General features: G+C 37.8%; 1 protein-coding gene across 1 annotated transcript in view; it reads right to left on the bottom strand.

The window, feature by feature from the left end:
• Positions 1-20,859, bottom strand: part of LOC145248224 (monocarboxylate transporter 12-B-like) — a 346,811-nt gene that overhangs the window by 38,785 nt on the left and 287,167 nt on the right. The window contains exons 3-4 of the mRNA XM_080110099.1: positions 3,050-3,203; positions 685-801 (exon numbers count right to left, since the gene is read on the bottom strand). Of these exons, the coding sequence (XP_079966225.1) occupies positions 685-801; positions 3,050-3,182 (250 nt within the window). The 5' untranslated portion in view covers positions 3,183-3,203. The remainder of the gene's footprint in view (positions 1-684; positions 802-3,049; positions 3,204-20,859) is intronic.

Here is a 20,859-nt window from a genome sequence, read left to right as displayed (position 1 = left end):
ATAAAAATAAGAATAAATGACTCTATAAATTAAAAAAAATGAATAGTCCTATAATGATAACACAAATGAATAATCCTATAAAAATGAGAATACTTTATCTTATAAAATAATAAGAATGAATGGTCTTATGAAAATAATAAGAATGAATGGTCCAATAAAAAAATAATAATGAATTGTCCTATAAATATAATAAGAATGAATTGTCCTATAAAAATAATAAGAATCAATGGCCCTATAAAAATAATAAGAATGAATGGTCCTATAAATATAAGAATTAATTGTCATATAAATATAATAAGAATGAAATGTCCTATAAAAATAATAAGAATAAATGGCCCTATAAAAATAATAAGAATGAATGGTCCTATAAATATAAGAATTAATTGCCATATAAATATAATAAGAATGAATTGTCCTATAAAAATAATAAGAATAAATGGCCCTATAAAAATAATAAGAATGAATGGTCCTATAAATATAAGAATTAATTGTCATATAAATATAATAAGAATGAAATGTCCTATAAAAATAAGAATGAATTTCCTATAAATATAATAAGAATGAAATGATCTAAAAATTATAAGAATAAATTGTGCTATAAAAAAAATCATAGGTATGAATGGGTCTATAAAATTCATTCTCGGATAAAAAAATGGAACATTAAAAAGAAAAAAATTGTCTTACCAAACAAAAGCTGAAAGGCAGTGGTAAATGAGACTAAACCTGCAGTGATTGTTGCTGAGCGGTTAAATTTACTTAAAACAGCCAAGTAGAGGATACCATTGGCTCTTTCTTGGCCGCCTGTAAAAGAAAATAAATAAAAATAATAAAAACACATGAATTAAAAGATGGGGTAAAAACAATTTTTACAAAAGCAACTATTTTTAAAAAGAAAGCTATATTTGAAAATCTGCCATCTTTGTGTTGTGTATTGCGACCTCACGCCAGTAAGTGTAGATTATGTTAACTAGTAAGAATTTTGGCAAGGGTTACATTAAGTACATGTCAGTCCAACCTGATGGCAAACAGAAATAGACCCAGTGCAGCCAGTGGGATTGATATGAGAATTTAAATGTCAGTTTCCTAGAGAAAATACGTTAGAAGCAGGTGTCAATGACATTACAAAAGAAATTATATTTGGAACGAGACAGACTTTTGAGACATTTCAAATCAAGAAAGCAAAACGTGCCCATCATTTTAGGGATCTCAGTGAATATTTCCACAAGACTGCCCATTCTTCAACCATTTTTAAGATTAATTAAGAAAATTAAGTAAGATGGAATTAATTCTGGTCTCTCCCCTTGGGAACGATCTTCTCTACTTGATAAAACCTTTGAAACCGCCAACAAATCTCCATTGTTCCATACATGAGTTTTATTCATCCAAGTTAAATAGCCGATCAGCAGCCACTGAACGATGCAACCATAGAAGGAATGGTACGTAAAAAATGAAGACCTGACTATGCACATATGTAGGAAAAAGATTTTTTTATTATTTGTATATCTTGATTCCTCACCAGCGATATGTGCACAAGTACGCATTTTTGTAAAAAGATATGTGCTAACGGTTTGTTCAAGTAGTTGGAATGAACTGAAAATATTACATAGGTGCTATAAATTCTGCCAAAATGTTTTCTTCCCAGAGATCTCTGTGAAATTCACTTTCTAATGCTTGTGACTTTATGAGGGAAGAGAGACAGGAAACAAAACATTTATTATCACACGCAACAGTATGACTGCAACAACCTTCAAGTCAACTGGATAATAAACGTAAACTGAACGTTTCTGTCTACACGACTCAACACGGAAAATACCGTTGATACAACCTGACACTGTACCAAAAATTCTGTTGACATGATCCAGCACAGTCCCAAACAATTCTGTGAACATGACTCAACACAATCCTAAGCAACTCCATCAAAATGTATACAGACAGACATCCAAAATTTTGATTACAGACAGACATCCAATCTCTATTATAACAAACCAAAATTTTAACTGCAGACAGGCATCCAATCTCTATTATAACAAACCAAAATTTTAACTGCAGACAGGCATCCAATCTCTATTATAACAAACCAAAATTTTAACTGCAGACAGGCATCCAATCTCTATTATAACAAACCAAAATTTTGGTTACAGACAGACATCCAATCTCTATTATAACAAACCAAAATTTTGGTTACAGACAGACATCCAATCTCTATTATAACAAACCAAAATGTTGACTACAGACAGATATCCAAACTTCATTATAATAAGATGCAACTGTTCAAAATTCTAAACCTGTGTCAAGTAGAAAATCCAATTCTGTTCTTGGCTTCTCAACCAAAAATGAAAAAATAAAAATTTCATTATTTTTATTATTTTTTATTTTATTTTTTTTGTTGTTATTTTTGGAATCCTTTGAGATGAGACTTCATAATTTTTACATTCATTCTTTTCTGGGAATTATGTTCATCTTCATAATTGTTGTTGCTGGTTTACTACGTTTCAACCAACTCATCCTTTGGCCTTCTTCAGGTGTTTCTATAGTTGATGTCTCGCCACATTTTGGCCAACTAATCTTCTGGCCTGCTGTAGTAGAATTGAAACTGCTATCTTCAGAAAATGTTCATCTGGAACCATAGAGACTCAACAATATTCACTGTACCACGATCTCTGAAGGGGGATCAAGGTTGGATTTTATGGTCTTATAAATTCAATTTTGTGTTCTTATCTGGTTTTCCATCGTTGGGTCCGCACTGAATACCAGGGGAGAATTGTCTGAAGATAGTGGTTTCAATCCTACCTAAGTAGGTCAGAGGATTAGTTGGCTAAAATATGTCGAGACGACAACCATGGAAGGCAGTAATTAATGACGATACAGTTACAAGACTCAGCATTCCTATCCCGTCATTGTTAATCATCTGAAGAAGGCCAGAGGATGAGTTGGTCAAAACATGATGAAAACAACAACAACTATGAAGATGAGGATAACAGTCCACAAAAAAGAATGAATGCACAAATTATGAAGCCTCATCTCAAAAGATTTAATAATTTTGACTTACCGATAATGATGTGTGTTAACATGCTGCCGAAAACCACAAACCACCCCCATCCGCCATCGGGAGCCACGGCTGGAGGTGGTGAATTAAAAGCTCTCTCCTTTTCCTCAGGTTGTTTCAATTCCACTTCATCCATTGCTGAAGATTTTCTCAAAAGCTGCAAGATGAAGAATTTCAATTAGAAATTAAAGAAAGCATAAAAAGAATTTTAAAAAAAGAAATTAAAGCATAAAAAAAGAAATTAAAGCATAAAAAAAGAAATTAAAGCATAAAAAAAGAAATTAAAGCATAAAAAAAGAAATTAAAGCATACAAAGAATTAAAAAAAAAAAAAAAAAGAAATTAAAGAAAGCATGAAAAGATTCTTTCAAAAGTAAAATATCTCCGCTTGTTGTGTTCGTAAGAATGACGTCATTTGTTGCTGGTTAGGAGAATTAGCAAGAACATTTTCGTATGGCATGAAACTTGTGTTACAACCACATTTATTCGAAAAGTGATAAAAAATATAAAAATATAACAAATAAATGTTACTAAAGACAAGATAAGTTACTCTTCTACCAAGCTGGATAAGTTTTTAGTGTTTTTTTATTTAATGTAAAATGTAGATTCTGCTTGAAAAACAAGTAATGTCGAGCGGTACACGAGCGCAAGGAAAAATAACCGCAATGTATTTGTTACACAACCATTTTTTTTACTTATCTTTCGAGCTGAATAACCATTTTACATTAAATAACAACACTAAAAGCTTATCCAACTAGGTAAGAGAAGAACTTGCGTTTATTTGTTATATACTTGTTTTTTATTACTTTTTCAAATCAATGTAGATTGTAAAACAAACCCAACTATGTATTAAAAAAAAAAAAAAAAAGACTTCACAGGAACGATTTGTAAAATAAACGCGAGTTCGCCATTTTCTGGTCTTTTATTTCAGGGGAGACAATCCTACTTTTTCATAGTTATTTCCCCTTATTTACGCTTATAATACCCTCTCTCACACCTATACACTTGGGAAGCTCATTTTTCAATCAAAGAAAATATCTCCTGAGCGGTCGGACTCCGGCGCATAAGATACTTTTAATCCTCTGTGTCCCCACCCGCTTTTCCATTGGCCAAGCATCTATCACCTGCAAAATATGCCATTCCTATGAATGCATCAGCAAAACATGCTACACAGTGCATGCTTACACAAATGCACATAAACTCCCTCCTGATCCTTTGGCAAAGCATCTGCCACTGTAACCTTTGCTATTCATATGCACCAGTAAAGCATTCTCCCTCCAAAAGAAAACTCACAAACCAAGTTTATTTATAAACAAATAATTTTTCTATATGCTACAAGTGGCAATCGCTTCACAAGGCTGAGTGGCAGATTTTTAAGTGTTTGCGTGATCAGACCGAAATATGTAAGTCCCATTATGCAGTCCCTTAGCTGCGGGCCCCAAAGAATTCAACCTGGCTGAAAAGGGACAACTTCCAAGTGCTCGACAACCTCTCATGAAAACCAACCGCCTGTCTCGAACGTTCAGCTCCAATTCTACCTTTTTACTTTATTTTCTCTTCTGGCCAGCTTCTCCTTTCCATCACTTGGAATCTTTTCAACCCCTGAGTGAATCTGGACCTTCGTTAATGTGACAGTTTGACTTCCATCGGAGATCGCATCTAAATAATCATTATTGCCTGCAGATAATCTTTATACATTGCTTCTCTCAAAAATGCCAGTCACAGCATGATGTTCTCATTAAATAAGCCACTTTTTCAAACAAAGAAAATATCTCCTGGGTGGTCATACTCTGGTCAGAGATCCTTTCAGTGCTTTTTATTTTCGTATAAATAAAACGAAACTGAATCGAATCGTTGAGTTTTTGTTTTTGTTTCTTTTTTATCTTTTGTTTTTGTTGTTTTTATTGCACATTTGTTTCATTAATTTTATATTTGCTGTTAGTTGGGAGGGGGAGGCGTGGTGATAACAAGTCAACTTGCTCGTTATTTATCTGTGCCTTCTGAACTTTATTCTTTTGTTTTGTCAAAATGATTGATTACAGTTGACGCCAACACAAATACTCATTTTTCCAAGGCTTCTCTATCAATAATAGAACCCTTTTAAACTTTCGAAGTATATACAGTATACTGGGCAAAGGTGCATTATAGTTAGCAATAAAAAACGGCGCAAAAACAAATATTCAAGAAATAATTGTTACCAAAGTCAGCAAAAGTTACATTTTTACATATTTTAAAATTTTAATATAAGATTTTCATTTTAATATAAGATTTTTCTCAAATCAGATAGCATTATCGTCATAATCCCAAATAGCTGCTGCTAGCTTTCTGAAAATCATTAAAGTCTGATTAAAGTTTTTTTTTTTTTTTTTTTTTGTCAGTTTCTCTTTTTAATTAGACAGAAAAGTAAGTTTTATTGCATTTGGTAACAGTTATTTTTGCCTGTTTATTTTTCACCCCAGAAGACAAAAAAAAAAAAAAAAAAAAAAGAAAAGAAAAAAGCATTAATCAAATTTTGGTGATTTCCAGAAAGCAGGCTGTAAATATTTTGGATTGTAGCATTGCCGATAAAAGCTTATATTGAAATTAAAAAACTCTTTGAAACACAAAATAAATGTGTGACTCTAAAACTTCTTCATCTTTCTTGGAGTCCATATGTTAAATCTACTGCTATTTCTGCTTCTTGTAAAACCGGTTCTCTCTATTGCTTCAAACATTTTATCACACTATGGTTATTCTTCTATCTTTACAAATCTACTATCAGGCCATGTATGCAGTACTGTCGTCATATTTGGACTGGTGAATCTGTGTCCTATTTGAAGGTTCTTGGTAAATTGTAGAAACTCAGCTGTAATTTGATTGACCCCACATTTTTTTTCTTCACTGTAACCTCTCTCTCAAAGACGTGATGTTGCTGATCTCAGTCATTAGCAGCAGCAGCAACAGCCGCTGAGATTAAACTCACTACACCCTTCCAGTATTCCCTATCTGTCATAGCACCCAAAAGATCTTCCTTGGAGATAAATGTATCTCGTTGTATCCTACCTGGATAAGTTTACTTTCATGATCGATCGTGAGATGATGGCTGCCTCCACAGTACAAATGATGAAACAAGTTCATCTCTGGCATGTGCACAATGCCAGGCAAACTGAACACGTCTTTTACAAAAACAACAACCTTTCTACAAATACTGTTAGAGCATGTGTTCCTCTGAATTATCTGATCTAGTCTCTGATTCCTTTGTTCCAGCTCGTTCAACTCATTGGTCTAGTGGTCTCTTCCCTCTTTTAACAGCTCATTGTAATACAGCTTCATTCTTCAGTAGCTTCTTTCCAAGAATTGCAAGCTCACTGTTTTTCTTCTACTTACAGCCTTGGTCTTTTTATGACCAAGGTTAATAGGCATCTCCTGTATTTGCAATAATCATCTTTCTTTCTTGTTACCTCCTTACAGCAAGTGGTTTCTTGCCTTGTCTCGAGTGATTTCCATAAAAAAAATGCCCAGAAGGATCTGTGGTATAACAGATATAAGTGCTAAGATATAATCGGTGTTCTGAAGGTTGAAGGTTCAATCTTCAGTGTGGGCGATACTAAAAATACAATTATGGGTACTCATGCAGAGAGTGATCTGTGCTGAAATAACGTTATTATTTAAAAAGCCATTCTTAACATGGGGAGGGGAGGGTGTTTTGTACCTATTCTGTACTTTAACCTTACAATTGAATAATAATAATAAAAAAAATATCATAAAACTTTAATTAAACGTGGAAATACGATTTAAAAAATAGCGTGGATCACTCTCTGCATTAGCACCCAATTATGAATTGCTTAAGCCTTCTATCCGGTCACTGCGACGAAACTGAGGACAAGCAACCTTGTGGATTTGATAAAGTATTCCATTTGAAATTCCATAAAGATTCCTGAATTTGACAAAATGCATCTGAAGAAGGTCAAAGGTTACATAGTCCGAAACAATGTAAGAGTAACGTCCAAAATGAGAACACTTGTCTGAGTAATTCAAACATTGCAACTTGTCAATCCTCAGCTCAAAAAATTATGAAACGTAACAGTCGTAACACCTAACTTTATATATAGAAATGAATAAATAAATAAAAAATAACATTATTATTTTAAAATGCTTTAAAGCCATTAAACTGCTGGATAGAAGATGAATTCTGGTTTGAATTCAAGTTTAAAGGCCTGAGTCAAGTATTATGGTTCTTCAGTGCACTTAAACGAAAACAAAAACCTAATTTTCTTACATGCCCCTCTCACAACAACTAAACCCATTAATACGTATATAAAATTATTATAAACCAAGGGAGGTGACTCTTATTGTATATTATCACAATTATTTCCCTTGAACGTTTCCCAATTCAGCGTATGTAAATATTGCACATATTTAAAAAAAAAATTCTTCTTCTAAAAAAAAATTAAATTAAAAATTAAGCCGGCAACGATCACTCTTAGCGACATAATTTATTGTTAAGTGGAGAAGGATGGGAAACTAGTATAAGGAAAGTTAGGTCAAGTGATAATCGGCGGACGGTGTCACATAGCCTCCTCCTTTTAGATCCGTCGTGGGCGTGCGTGCGCGCGTGCGGTCGTTCGTCTTCATTTTCGAGAGAAAAAAAATAAAAAGATTTGTTTTACCATAGACATCAAACCGAAAAAGTGATAAAAAAAACAAATATACAACAAATAAATCTTCTACCTACCTCAATAAGTTTTTTTTTTTTTTTTTTAATTCAAAGAGTTAATTCAATATGTTGCTACGCCACCGTCCCTCGAGTACCACGTGATCTAGCGTTGTCCAAATTGAAAGCGAGGCTAAAATTTTGGACTTCCACCGTCAACGTACACTTTTCTGTTTTACGTTTGAAGACATTACGAAGCGAGATGACGCGAAGTTAACGTATTGCTCGCTTTTATATTCAACTGAAAAAAAAAAAAAAAAAAAAAAATCGTACACTACGTCAACGTGTTGTTATAAAATGCATAAGCGTATGATGGCGAGAAGGAACCAGACAAACAATATGTGTGTAATGAAAGAGTGACCAACGAGAACAGAATAAGGCAAAGAGTGGAGTAACTGCTCAAGTGGGCTTTATTGAACTAAATCCTCAGATGAGGAGTCCATGAGAGAAGCGTGCGTACCACGAGGAGACTCTCGAAAAAGGAGGAATCAGGGTAAAGGGAGGGGGTCTGTACAGGAAGTGGGAAAAGGAGATAATCAACGGATGCTGATGGGAGAGTCCGTCTGATTTCACCACATTCTCCGCCGCTCAGGGAAAGTCCAGATCAGTCAGCTTCTCAGGGACCAGGTCGCTGCAGTAGTCTATTTCGGTTGAAATAGGAAACAAAGAGAAAGATAAAAAGAGTTCAAGGTTGGTAATTTTCATCTAGGTACCGAGGTTTCCGACGAACTCTAGAGGAGCGTCGTGGATTGGTTGCATCATATAGGATTGGAGAGGGCCTCGAATTATCGTCTTGGAAGGTTGATTGAGGACAAGGAGGAGCGAGATTCTCTACAATAGAGTTATCGGTGTCAGTAGGATTTACCATAGAAAGGTGTTCAGGTTCCTCGAGTGTCGAAGGGGGTATGTTGGGTTGGTCATTTGGCAGAGCACATGGTGGGTCAGCATTGGTGGAAGCTAATTCCAGAAGTGGCTGGGAATGAATTGCTTCTTCTGCTAAGGGAGCAATATGACGAAGAGGTACAGTAGTTTCTCTTCCATTATTAAGCCGTATGTGGGCATAGTTCGGATTCACATCCAGGATCTCCACTGTTTCCACCGAGGGCTCATATTTACTACCGAGCACGTGTCGCTTCAGGAGAGCAGATTTAGATTTTGTCATCCATGTCGGTATAGATTCCCCTGTAGACGATTTTCTTGGGAAGGTAAACATGCGTTCGTGAGGGGCACAATTAGTAGCAGTGGAGAGCAACGAACGTATACAATGGAGGGCTACATCTAGAACTTTTTCCCAACTACTAACATGAAGATTATTTGACCGCAGTGCTAAGTTCACGGTTTGCCAGATAATTCCATTGTATCTTTCCACTTGACCATTACCTTGAGGATTGAAGGCGGTAGTTCTGCTCATGGCAATTTGCCGGGAATTTAGGAATTCCTTTAGTTCATCCGACATGAAGGCCGTGCCCCAGTCAGAGTGCATAAAAGATGGATTTCCAAAAACAGAGAATAGGTTGGCCAAATGCTTCTTTACCTTTTCGCTTTCATGAGGGGTTTGGAGGACACTTTAATAAATCTTGGTTTTATCTCGGAACACACCTGGCAAGACATAGTCATAGCCCTTATGTCTTCCACCGAGTAGGGCAAGCTCTTACTTCGAATGAAATGCAGCATTCGGGTCACTCCCGGGTGACATAACCTCCTGTGTAGATCGAACAATTTGTTATTCATTTTTGCGGATGAACAAATTCGAGACAGTGCATCGGCGGCCGCGTTTTGTTTTCCGGGGCGATACACTATATCGTAGCTGAAGCAGGCAAGCTCTAATTTCCACCTAGTAATCTTTTCATTTTTTATTTTGCTTTTACCTTTAGGGTTTAGCATGAAGGAGACAGATTTTTGGTCGGTGATGAGCTTGAAATGCTTTTAACGAGTGCCTGGTTGTAAGCGGCTTTTAAGTCCAGCGACCCATTCTCTAAGAGTCTTTGTCGAATATAGTTTGATGAAATTCCATTTATAAATGCGTCTCGAACGTATTCATCTCTCGCTTGCGTCTCTGAGACGTCACAAAGTTCATAATCCTTGGCAAGCGTTTTTAACGACTGTAAATATTGGTCGATGCTTTCGTCCATTTGTTGATGGCGTGTGGCCAAAAGATGCCTACAAAAGATGCTATTTTTAGGCTGTATAAAAATGGTGTCCAGTATGTCCATCACAGAATTAAAACAGTCCACGTCAGAAATATTTTTGAAGATAGTTGGAGAGACGAGATTAACGAGGAGGCTGAATTTAAGCCTGTCAGTCAGAGGAGTTTGTTGAGTTTCACCGGCAGCGTCGAGAAAGATGGCAAACGATTTTTTCCAATGTGTCCAGATATTTGCGGTGTCGGGTTGGCTGCGATCTAGATGTAGCCGTTCTGGTTTTAAATATTTCTCCATAGTGAGGAGAGGATTTAGTTCAATAAATTGTAATGAAAGAGTGACCAACGAGAACAGAATAAGGCAAAGAGAGGAGTAACTGCTCAAGTGGGCTTTATTGAACTAAATCCTCACATGAGGAGTCCATGAGAGAAACGTGCGTACCACGAGGAGACTCTCGAAAAAGGAGGAATCAGGGTAAAGGGAGGGGGGCTATACAGGAAGTGGGAAAGGGAGATAATAAACGGATGCTGATGGGAGAGTTCGTCTGATTTCACCACAATGTGTTTAATAATTGTCTGTATTTTTGAGATGAGGTGTTTTCATTGATTGAGATTGTCGGACTGACTTCCTCATCTTGGTTGTAAGAGTCACAACGTTTCGGCCGTTTTGCCCTCCGTATTGTATCGAACTGGGGAACCGTTTGTTAGGAGTCTCGAACCCAACCCCTTATTATTATTACGAAGTACCATGTTTGGACTCCAGCTAGGCTCTGAGACATAGTTGCTAATTCTCTGTTTTGAATGTTACTTTTTCACTGCCTTCGTTCAGGATTGAACTCTTTGAGTAACTGTAAACTTTAATACAACGTCTAGGAGCACTCGGCCATATGTCACTAGGACAATTCTTAGTTGGTTTTTGTTAATGTTAAACCTATGTTGTTATTCAAGGTTTTCTCTCTCTATCAGAGGTGTCCAAATTGCATTCAGCTCTATGCTTGGTTTGCTTAGGTTGTTATGTCCGAGCATGTGAGCTGTTTCTTTAAGTTTTCTCACTTTCCAGTGGGTCTCTCTGTTTATTATTTTTACTTCATCCCATAGGGGGCGATGGTCCCCCCTCTCCATCCAGACATGGTTGGCTATACCCGATTTTTCCGTCTCCCCTTTAGTTACCGCTTTTCGGTGTTCTTCCATCCTTACTTTAAGGGAGCGGCATGTTTCACCCTTGTAAACCTTTCAGGAGGCCTCAAGTTTTGACAAGCTTCTGGGCTTGACCATTACTCCTGATCTTAAATGGAACACGTACATAAAATCTGTTGCCAAGGCTGCTGGAAAAATGGTGGGATGTTTCTATCGATCCAGTAGATATCTCACTGTTGATGCTATTCTCTATCTATATAAGAGCCAGGTACGTCCAAGGATGGAATACTGTTGCCACATCTGGACAGGAGCTGCTAGAAAGGACTTGTCCTGCCTTGATAGAGTTCAAAATAGACTTCGTAGCCTCATAGGAGATGTCCTTTTCTCTTCCCTGCAACCTCTATCTCACAGAAGAGATGTTGTGAGTTTGTCTCTGATGTATCGTTATTTTCATGGAAAGTGTTCGACTGAACTTTAGTCTATGGTCCCCCCTCGCCAAACTTTCAAAAGAAACACTCGTCTATCTGAAAACACTATCAATAATTCCCCCCACTCTTTATCTGTGCCTAAACCTAAACGTAGATTCCATGAACAAAGCTTCTTTCTTAGAACTGCACGCCTGTGGAATTGTCTTCCGTTTTCCTGCTTTCCGGCTGACTACAATATGGTTGTGTTCAAGTCTAACGTAAATAAGTTCTTGATGAGCCGTTCCATATAAGTTATCAAATTCACCGAATTTTCATTACTAATGATTACTATGATGTCCGATTTCTACTGTGCACTCTTTAACCCTTATCCTTAAGTGGCCTCTTGGCCTTGATAAAGTGGTGATTCCTATTTAAAAAAAAAAAAACTGCATGGGATGGAGTATATGCAGTTCTTGGTCATGTTCTCCTCCATGTGAGGCTTCACTCGTACCAGGTGTCGTCTGAGTGTTGACTCGCTCTTGAATACCGTTCTGATGTTGTAGGGGGCACATATTCTCTGAATCTTTTCGGAGATGCCTCGTATGTATGGTAGGCAGAGCGTTGGAGGTTTTTGGGTTTCATTCTCCTCTCTAATACTATTAACACCTCTGGTGGATAGTATGCTATCAGGGTAGTTGTTGCGACGGAGGGTATTCTTCAACCTGACCATTTCTTGGTGGTATGTAATGGTGTTGCTACTTATTGTCTCTGCTCTATGTTGTGCGATTCCATGTTTGATACTGTATGGGTGATGGGAGTTGAAGTTAAGGTATTGTCCGGTCAATCTTTTGAGTTTCTTGCACTAAAAAGATTTTTTTTACTTTAAATAAATATTATACTAGAGAAAATGGGCAAAATTGATTTGCAAATTACAAGTGTCGAGCGTGACATGAGAACAAGAAAAAATGGCTAACACGATAAGCTTATATCTTTGGAGTTCCGATAATGATTTAAAAATAACAAATAAAGCAATTTCTTGATAAAAATTCAACCAATAAATGTTATGGTAACATTTAGGACGGGGGTTCTTTCAGTATTTCGTTTTATTCTTATTTTTAAGACATTACCGAGCCTTTAATTAAGGATGTCTTTCTAAAACAATTTGCATGACCTGAAGAGGAGTGTTCTTTATTAATTATTCTCTATTTTCATCTCAAAAATTAAGAAATAAAATAAACATGGGAAATTGAAACGCTTGCCGGAAGTTATATTACTGATGAAGTTTAATATCCTGCGGAACACACTCATCCCGCCCAGCAGTCTGCAACAAGTCCGCTAAGCATTGCATCATCTTGGGTCCAGAATATCTAAAGATCTCCACATGCAAACGATTCGGGTCAGGAGACTTTCAATTGTTCAGCTTATGGAGAGCTGTTTCAACCTCCTGGAGAGAAGGAACCTCTACCAAGATATCTTTGACCGGATTGTTAGGAATCGACCTAACAAACTCCTGATTAACGTAAGAAGGTCTGTTTAGGAGGTCATCGAAATGCTCCCTCCATCTATGAATAATGTCGGTAGGGTCTCAAAGAAGATCGCCACCATCTTTCGAGCGCAAAGGAGTGATAGGTGATCTGGATGGCCCGTAAACCGTGCGCAGTAGGCTGTATAAGACCTTGGTGTTGTTCGAATTCGAAGCAAGCTGTATTTCTTCAGCTTTCTGCCTCTACCATTCATCCTGCATATTTCACAACCTCCTCTACACCTCACGCTTGATTGCCTTAAACTTGTCCGTCAATCGATCTTGCTCACCATCCGTCAAACCATCCCCGAGATAAGCATGCAATGCCCTGGCCTTTGAATCAAGCAGAGCCTGAATTTCAGTATCATTCTCATTGAACCAATCCTGATGTTTATGCTCACAATAACCTAATACTCTCTCACATACCTCATAGACAGACTCCTTAAAAGCAGGCCAAGTGTTTTCACACTCAATCTCTTCCATCCCCTTAACTAGTTTCTCCCTCAGACGGGCAACATTAAGTCACTTTGGGATAGCCACACCAGGACCCTCATCTTGGGTTTCACAACACGCTTAATCTTTGCACGGACCAACCAATGGTCGGTCCAGCACTCTGCACCTCGCATGACACGAAGATTGGAGATATTCCTCATTTCACGTTTTCTAACACATAGTCAAAATAATTTACTTTTCTACCTACCTGAATACTTTTTTTTTGTTTTACCTTATTTTAAAGCATTCATTTAATTTGAAACACAAGTAGTTGAGTGTTTCAGTTAGAACAAGAAAACTATGACTGACATGATACCTTCGTTTGAGGAGTTTCGATGATTACTCAAAAATCGAAAATTAAACAAACATGAAATAAATGTCACGGTTTTTTGTCCGGTTCAAAAGCTGTATGTGATACAGTGTATAAGTACACACATTTTATTTAAAAACAATTAAAATATTTACGACGACAGATTAACCGAATGACCATGTTAAAAAGGTATGTAAGAATTTTAACAAAAAAAAGTATGTAAGAATTTTAACAAAAAAAAAAGATTGTTCGGAATTTTAATCTCATGTTTTAAGGGAGGTAACTCTATTATATTAAGAATTGTAAGAAAAATTTTTTTTTGACTACTTTACTTAATGTAACAAAGTTTAATAAAAAAAAGAAGAAAATCTTAAATGCGACCATATTGCAATTTTTCTCAAGCGAAACATACAAGTGTTTGTAAGAAAATTTTTAGTAAAAATGAATTACATCCCTCAGAACAATGAGTTAAAATTCCAAACAACTAAAAACAACACGTTTCTTTATCTGACATTAAATGCGCTGGTAAACAGCAAAACAAAATAAACCAAATACAATACGCAAAAGTCCAGCTAGAATTCGTCACTGTCAACTTTCTCTCTCAACTTCCAGCACGTCTCTCCCCACCACCTCTGCCAACAGACATTTTATCAGAAAACTGACCCCATTCCATTTGCATACATGTGCAGTGGAAGATGAGATCTTGTGAGATTCCACGAGACTACACCTTATAAATCCATGGCTGCCATCTTTAATTTCTCTTTCTCTCAGATCCCATCCGAAGGTAAGTTGTATGACCGCATGACACACACACACACGGGGGCGCTTTCCTCTTTGATTATTATATTCAACTCTATACTCCCCCCCCCCCAGGTCTCCAGACCACACATTTGGCATGATGGACGCGGTCGTTTGTTGCGGGCACTCCTACAAAGGGGGATGGGCTGGACTACTTCATCTTCATTGGAGATCTCAGAAGGAGTGCTGGAACTATTGGCATCAGTGTTGGGGTTCACAGTTGTACCATCGTGGGGAATAGGACGGATCCACAGGTCATCATTGGATGATTCACAATCACTGCTAATAACCAACTGGTTTGTATTCAGGGCAGGTCAGATATCCTTCACATGGTGTGGAGTACCATTGACTAGCATGGCTTGCTCACTGGTAATGCCAGTGATTCACCCTCTTTGAAAGCTGCTGGTGCATCAATTATTGGGAGGCTTTACCCAAACAGTGTCCCCTAACTTATACACCCCTCGGGTTTTCTGCCGATTAGGCAGACGGGCATCAATGTCCTTGATGCGCACTCGATAGCAATGGATTGCATTGGTGGGTGCACTTGCAGCAGTCATGCATCCTTTGGAGTTGCATTATATCTATAGACCGCCTCTGTGATCGTGCATTGTTTTCTTGCTGCGGTCCTCTTCAGACTTCGATGACACCGCTCTGCTATGCTGTTGCCACTTGGTACATATGCACATCTGTGTCTGACCTGGATCCCCCACTCGTCTACGAAACGTCTGAACTCCCCACTGCAGAAGGCCATGTCATTGTCTGTGAGGATCTCTTCAGGCGGCCCCCTTTCATAAAGCAGCAGTCATGCATCCTTTGGAGTTGCATTATATCTATAGACCGCCTCTGTGATCGTGCATTGTTTTCTTGCTGCGGTCCTCTTCAGACTTCGATGACACCGCTCTGCTATGCTGTTGCCACTTTTTACATATGCACATCTGTGTCTGACCTGGATCCCCCACTCGTCTACGAAACGTCTGAACTCCCCACTGCAGAAGGCCATGTCATTGTCTGTGAGGATCTCTTCAGGCGGCCCCTTTCATAAAATATGGACTCCAATTCACTGATTACACTGGAGGAATCCTGTCTTATTAACAGGTGCCAGATTGCAAACCTTGTTGGTCCACAATCGATTAGGGTGAGGAAGTGCTGGCTGCTGTAGTGGGTTAAGTCCATACCCAGTTGGCTCCAAGTCGCGCGTACTCCCAGTTGACCTTTCCGCCATCTGGCCGGGGTGGGGTCAATTGACTGGCATGTTTGCCATTCCCTACCGCTTTCATTGCACTTTTGGACACTGACGGATTGGACAACTGCACAAAATAACATGTCTGTCTCACTCCAGGGTGTCCACTGAGGTGATGTATCTTCCTGATTTCATCCGCCACCTCAATAGAGGTGGCACATAATGGTACTGGCTCGGCTTTCTTCATGGTGTCATACCATCTCTGTGGCACCTGAGTGAGCCTATCAGCAAGGTTGCAATCTGAAGTGACCAGTACCGCATCCACTGACAGGTTGTACTCTGTTACCAGCTTTTTTACGGTCTCCAACCTCTGTCTGATCAGCATCTATCTGGCTGCCTTAGTGCGCACCCTAGTCTTGCCTGTCAGTGTGTCTGATATCCAGTGGTACATGCATAGTAAATCTTTGTGTATGCGTAATTTCTTGACTTTCCACTGGAGTGCCAGGTTGATACCTTTTATCACCGCATCGAGCTCTGCCAGGTTGATATGAGCAGCATCACTCGCCGGTCGCAACCAGCAAGCGTTCTCAATCGCAGCACCATTCTTCTCCAACAGCACATCAATTGCAAGAGAGCTCACATCCACCCACACATTCAGTTTGTCTCCCTGCACGCACCAGTCTCCTTTGGCAGAGTCATCCTGCTTTATCCTTGCAATGGTCTCCTTCACCATGCAAACCAACAGATCGTCAACTGTTTCATCATCCCAGCTTTTGGTGACTGCGCTTGCCCTCCTTTTTATGATGCCTGTTGCCACACGAGTCCATCCACACACTGGTAGGTGCCCCACAAGTTTTCCACACAAGAGAATACTGCTCGCCTCGTGAAGACATTGGGCACTTCAGGAACAGCAGTTCCGCGCCTCCATTTCAAAGCCCCTCGCTCCTGTCGAACGTTCAGGCCCAAGACACGAACGCCATTCACCAAACGTTCTGGATCCTTGCACGTCAAACCAAACTCAGCCAGCCTCAATATTTTTCACACTCGACAACAGGCAATGCAGTTCCACCTTCTCCACCCAGTCAAGTACTGGGGTCGAGCCGTCAAATTCTGGTATTAATTTAAGGTCGAATTTGTCCCCCATTATACCGAAATAGCTTGACGTTAAATGGGCTGGTAAACAACAAACAAAATAAACCAAATACAATACGCAAAAGTCCAGCTAGAATTCGTCACTGACAACTTTCTTTCTCAACTTCTAGCACGTCTCTCCCCACGGCCTCTGCCAACAGGAATTTTATCAGAAAACTGACCCCATTCCATTTTCATATATGTGCAGTGGAAGATGAGATCTCGTGAGATTCCACGAGACTACACCTTATAAATCCATGACTGCCATCTTTAATTTTTCTTAGATCCCATCTGAAGGGGAAGTTGTATGACCGCGACACACACACACACACACACACACACACGGGGGTGCTTTCCTCTTTGATTATTACATTCAACTCTACAATATCATAATAATGAAAAAAAAAATGGAATTTCTAGTGAAATAAATCATACCTACGTAATTGTCAAGTTTCAAATAATAACATATCCAAAACATTACAAAAAACGATAAGGTAGAAAAATAATGATTAATGAAAAGGGAGATTTGTGAAATGTGAAATCACTGCATTAGGGTTACTAAAGAAGAGGTAAGTTGACAAGGGAGATAATTAAGTTCTATTGCTTATGTCACGTGATGAACTTAATTCAAGATGTCGGACAAATTTTATTCCCATCTAAACTTTATGGAAAACAGTTTTTTAAAATAATTAATTTTTTACTACTAATTTTTGGATTGCTATTTCTGACATGACAATTACGTCGATACAATTTGTTTCACTTGAAATTCAATATTACATAGAAGCCTCCAGTGTATAACATTAATAAGAAAAAATGTAAAATGCGACGATAATTTTTCTTAAACAAAACATTCAAGTAATTGTAAGGAAAAACAATTTTGGTAATTGTTACCTTACGCTACAAAAGAAAATTGAGCACTCTAATTTGGTTTAATAGTGGTATTCGAGGTCGCTGACATCGAATCTGATAACCAAACTCGTCGCAAATTTACCGTTTGCATGGTATGAACCCCTAGACCTTGGGACTATTTTGTGCCATTTCACCGCCTTCGATAGTGTTTTTCTTACATGATACGTTCGCGTCCGATCACATCGCGTAGGAATCTTTCAAATAAGGAAGTTAAAAAAAAAAAAGAAAAAAAAAGGGGTTTATTTATTTTTTTTTTTTCGCCCCTATGTAAACAGAATTTTTGTTAAATGGTACATGTCAGCGCGTTACTTAAATAAATAAATAAACCACTTTTTAAAAATTTTCTTTGAAATGACCGCTTGAAGATTCCGGCATGCTAAGATTCTTACGTGATGTGATAGGAAGGACACCCAGTACGCCCGTTTGCACGCGAATGTATCATGTAAGAAAAACACTACCGAAGGCGCATTAAATGGCACAAAATAGTCCCAAGGTCTAGGGGTTCATACCATGCAAACAGTAAATTTGCGGCAAGTTTAATTATCAGATTCGTTGTCAGCGACCTCGAATACCTCTAAAAACCAAATTAGAGCAATCGGTGTTCTGTTGTAGCATAAGGTAACATTTACCATAATTTTTTCCACTAATAAAATAGAATTACCTCCCTTAGAACAATGCGTTAAAATTCCGAATAACCAAAACAAAACATCTTTTTTAAGTTTTGAAATTTTCTTTTAAAGAAATTGCTTTTGTTATTCTGCGAAAAACAAACAAAAAACAGAATTTTAAACATCTTTTTAATATTTATTCTTAAAGATTCAAACTGCTATTTTTTCTACAAAAGACGGCAACATCAAACAAAAAATAGCTTCATCTTTCACACAATTTGGTTTCAAACACTCGTTTTTATTGCCATAAAATAACATTTTACAAATATTAAATTTTTTTCTATTTCTGAGTTGAGAGAAATTTGGAAAAATATTTTTTGAAAAGTGCAAAAAAACAAATAAAAACAAACGGCGGACCTGAACAATCTTGCTCCTTCTCTATTTTTTTATTTTAATTTTTTCAAACTTTTCTTATAATTATTATTGAATTAAAACTAGTCTACAAGATTATCAAAAAAAAAAAAAATTAAAAAAAAAGTCAATACATCTTTTAAACTCCTCGGCCTAACATTCACAGGAAACATGAGTTGTAACAATTGAGAACATTGCCAGGACCGCTGCGAAGAAGGTGGGTTCTCTCTACCGTGCTAGAAAGCTATTTACGCCTGAAGGTAGTCTATACCTCTATAAGGCCACCATTCGCCCATGTATGGAGTATTGTTGTCATATTTGGGCTGGTGCATCTGCCACTAGTCTCTCGCTCCTAGACAAGGTCCAAAAGAGAGTCGCCAACTTGATAGGCCCTGAACTGTCAGCTAAACTTCAGCCTCTGTCACATCGACGAAATGTTGCATCCCTCTACCTGTTCTACAAGTACTTTAACGGTGAATGCTCTGACGAACTGCAAGCACTTGTGCCCCTCGACGTAAATACCCCCGACAAACCCGACAAGCAGCTAAATCCCACCCCTTCACAGTAGTAGTCCCTAGATGCAAGAGAGCCTTCTACTCCAGTAGTTTCTTCCCAAGAACAGCTAAACTTTGGAATTCTCTTCCGGGTCACTGCTTCCCCAACTGTACTGATATGCAGAAGTTTAAGTGTAACATGAACCGACATCTTGCTGCCCAACTCCCTACACAGTACCCCTGATGCTTATGTCCCTGATAGTAGCCCCTACAACAAAGTGCAATGTGCCTTGTTTGGGGTGAAAATGCAATAAAAAAAAAAAACACTTAAATAAAACTTGCGAAGAATGGTCTGTTTTATGGTTGTTGTAAAAATGGAACGGAAATTTAAATTTTGTTCCGTTTTAAATTCAGCACATTTTTACATTGCGTCTAACTCATTGTTGGCCGAGGTTACCTTCCGAAAGCTGTTATTAAAAAAATTTACTGAATTAAAATTATAATTTTGAATCTCAATTTGAATTGTCAACAAATAACCATATTAAGTTAATAAATTTAACTGAACTAAATATATTCAAATTATAAAATTGTCTAAGTTAAGACTTATGTTTATTAGATTAACTTGTTATTTGTCGTTTATCCGACCGTTTTATTAATTAACTTGTATTAGGAAAAAAGTAATGATTATCCATTACTTTTTCCTCTCCTCCTTGGCAGTGTGTGAGAAATTTTCCACGTACAACCGCCATATTGTTTTTGGTCGCCTACATGCTTTATAAGCTGAATTTGCTATCCATACGCATGGAGCCTTTAGTTTGATTCCTCTGTGGGAATGTTAGTTTGTGTTTCCTTTAGAAGGATCCATGTTGTACATGGTGAACACGGTGTGAATGTTGGCGTCCAATTTGGCATATTTTGAGACCTTGTGGTCTCTGGAAGAAATAGGAATAAATTCCTATAATCAAATATATCATGCCAAACACTGTAAAATATCCTCATAGGGCAAAATAAGTTCAGCAATTATGTTGTTTCTGTATTTAGAGAAACGTCCTTCGTTCACCTGCTGCTTAGTGTCCATGAAGGTAAAATCCTGGCTCTCTGAAACAAAGTGCCACTGTTATGAGTCCGCTATCTACCATGTCCATTTTACAGACTGAAAAAATAATACATGAATACAAATTGGCGCCAAGACAAGATTTGGCGCATTCAAATTAAACCAATGACAGACCGGCTTGCAAAGCATGTAGGCGGCCCCAAAAAATATGGCAGTTGTACATGGAAAATTTATCACACCATTCTTAACATGGGGGAGGTTTTGGGTGTCTATTCTGAAAGCCGTTCTTAACATGGGAAGGTTGGAGGTAGGGGTCTATTCCGAAAGCCGCTCTTAACATGGGAAGGTTGAGGGATGTTTATTTCGAAAGCCGTTCTTAACATGAGAAGGTTGAGGTATTTATGTATTGTAAGTAGATCCGAAAGCTTATAAAAGTTGACATTACCAATGCGTAATGCGAACGGTGAGTTGGACTTAGGTAAAAAAAAAAAAAAAAAATACCAAAAAAAAATATCAAATTGATTGTTT

Source organism: Euprymna scolopes, chromosome 26 (assembly GCF_053919585.1).
Source record: "Euprymna scolopes isolate OS-2025 chromosome 26, ASM5391958v1, whole genome shotgun sequence".
NCBI lineage: Eukaryota > Metazoa > Mollusca > Cephalopoda > Sepiida > Sepiolidae > Euprymna > Euprymna scolopes.
Note: the sequence above shows the minus strand (reverse complement) of the source record. Positions and strands in the feature narration are given on the sequence as shown.